The sequence below is a fragment of the Condylura cristata genome, unplaced genomic scaffold (genome assembly GCF_000260355.1).
Source record: "Condylura cristata isolate star-nosed mole 26May11 unplaced genomic scaffold, ConCri1.0 scaffold00026, whole genome shotgun sequence".
NCBI lineage: Eukaryota > Metazoa > Chordata > Mammalia > Eulipotyphla > Talpidae > Condylura > Condylura cristata.
In genome coordinates this window covers 2,424,262-2,425,749 of record NW_004567127.1, presented here as the reverse complement: position 1 = coordinate 2,425,749, position 1,488 = coordinate 2,424,262, and the positions used below count along the sequence as shown (strand labels likewise).

At 67.3% G+C, this 1,488-nt stretch overlaps 1 protein-coding gene across 1 annotated transcript in view; it reads right to left on the bottom strand.

Moving 5' to 3' along the window:
• Positions 1-1,488, bottom strand: part of NOTCH2 (notch 2) — a 92,487-nt gene that overhangs the window by 29,984 nt on the left and 61,015 nt on the right. Inside the window, exon 10 of the mRNA XM_012730013.1 lies at positions 884-1,181. Coding sequence (XP_012585467.1) covers positions 884-1,181 — 298 coding nt within the window. The remainder of the gene's footprint in view (positions 1-883; positions 1,182-1,488) is intronic.

The following is a 1,488-nucleotide window of genomic DNA, read 5'->3' as shown; positions in this document are numbered from 1 at the left end:
CGGGCTCCGCTCCGGGCAACTGGGCTGCGGGGAGCGGGGGAAGGGCTGGCAGCCCTGTGCTGAGTGGGGCGGGGTCGAGAGCGGCCAGTCAACGTGACCGCGGCAGGAGGGCTTCGATTTTAAATAATTTCCATTTTTCAAAATATTCTGCCTCCTTTCCACAAAAAATACACAGAGCCAGCCACAAGCTTTGTAAAGTGACCCTCTCTAGTTTCCCCACAGGCTGGAGCCCGGCCCCTGGCTGCCTTTGGCCACCCCTTGGACACCTCGGGCTGCCTCTGGCCACCTCTGGCCGCCTCTGGCTGCCTCTGGCCACCTTTTAGGTACCTCGGGCCACCTATGGCCATCTCTTGGACGCCTCTTGCCACCTCTCAGTTACCTCTGGTTGCCTCTGACCACCTCTGGCCACCTCTCGGGTGCTTCTGGCCACCTCTGCCTACCTCTGGCCGCCTCTGGCCACCACTCGGGAGCTTCTGGCCACTCTGGCTACCTCTGGCCGCCTCTGGCCACCTCTCGGGTGCTTCTGGCCACCTCTGGCCGCCTCTGACCACCTCTGGCTGCCTCTGGCCACCTCTGGCCACTTCTCGGATACCTCTGGCTGCCTCTGGCCACCTCTTGGACGCCTTGGGCCACCTCTCAGTTACCTCTGGTTGCCTCTGACCACCTTTGGCCACCTCTCGGGTGCTTCTGGCCATCTCTGGCTACCTCTGGCCGCCTCTGGCCACCTCTGAAGCACCTCTGCCGCAAAGCAAGGCCACCTCTGGGTGCTGCAGGTGTGTCCAGAGAAGGGTGGTCACAGGCTCCCAAGCACGTGCAGTGAGCACAGACCTAGGAGGCACTTCTGGGGCATCTAGCGGGGGGAGGGGGGGCGGGGGGGGCTGACCGGAGGTGCCGGGCTGGCAGTTGCACTGGTAGCCGTTCACCAGGTCGATGCAGCGGCCCTCGTTCAGGCAGGGGCTGCTGTAGCACTCGTCGATCTGGTCGCTGCAGATGGCGCCCATGTAGCCGGGGCTGCAGACGCAGGTGTAGGAGTCGATGCCGTCCTGGCACTGGCCGTGGTGGCAGGGGTCGGGGTCGCAGTTGTCCACGTTCTCCTCACACAGCACGCCGGTGAACCCTGGGGAGGGGTACGAGTCAGAGCCGAGGCAGACGTCCCCCCGCCCGCCCCAGGTGGCCACGCCCTGCGGCCCCGGGGCTCAGGATGGGCAGCGGCCCTCCCAGGCAGCCAGACGGCGTTTGCATGCCCGGCTCCCGCGGCCTCACTGTGAGCGCCCGCCCAAGCCCGGAGAACGCACGCCCTCCCGGCGCTGCGCCACAGCTGCCCCGGCGCCCCTTCCTTTCGCCAGAGCGGGGGGCCCTGCCCCGACGCCCCTTCCTTTCGCCAGAGCGGGGGCCCTGCCCCGACGCCCCTTCCTTTCGCCAGAGCGGGGGCCCTGCCCCGACGCCCCTTCCTTTCGCCAGAGCGGGGCCCCTGCCCCGACGCCCCTT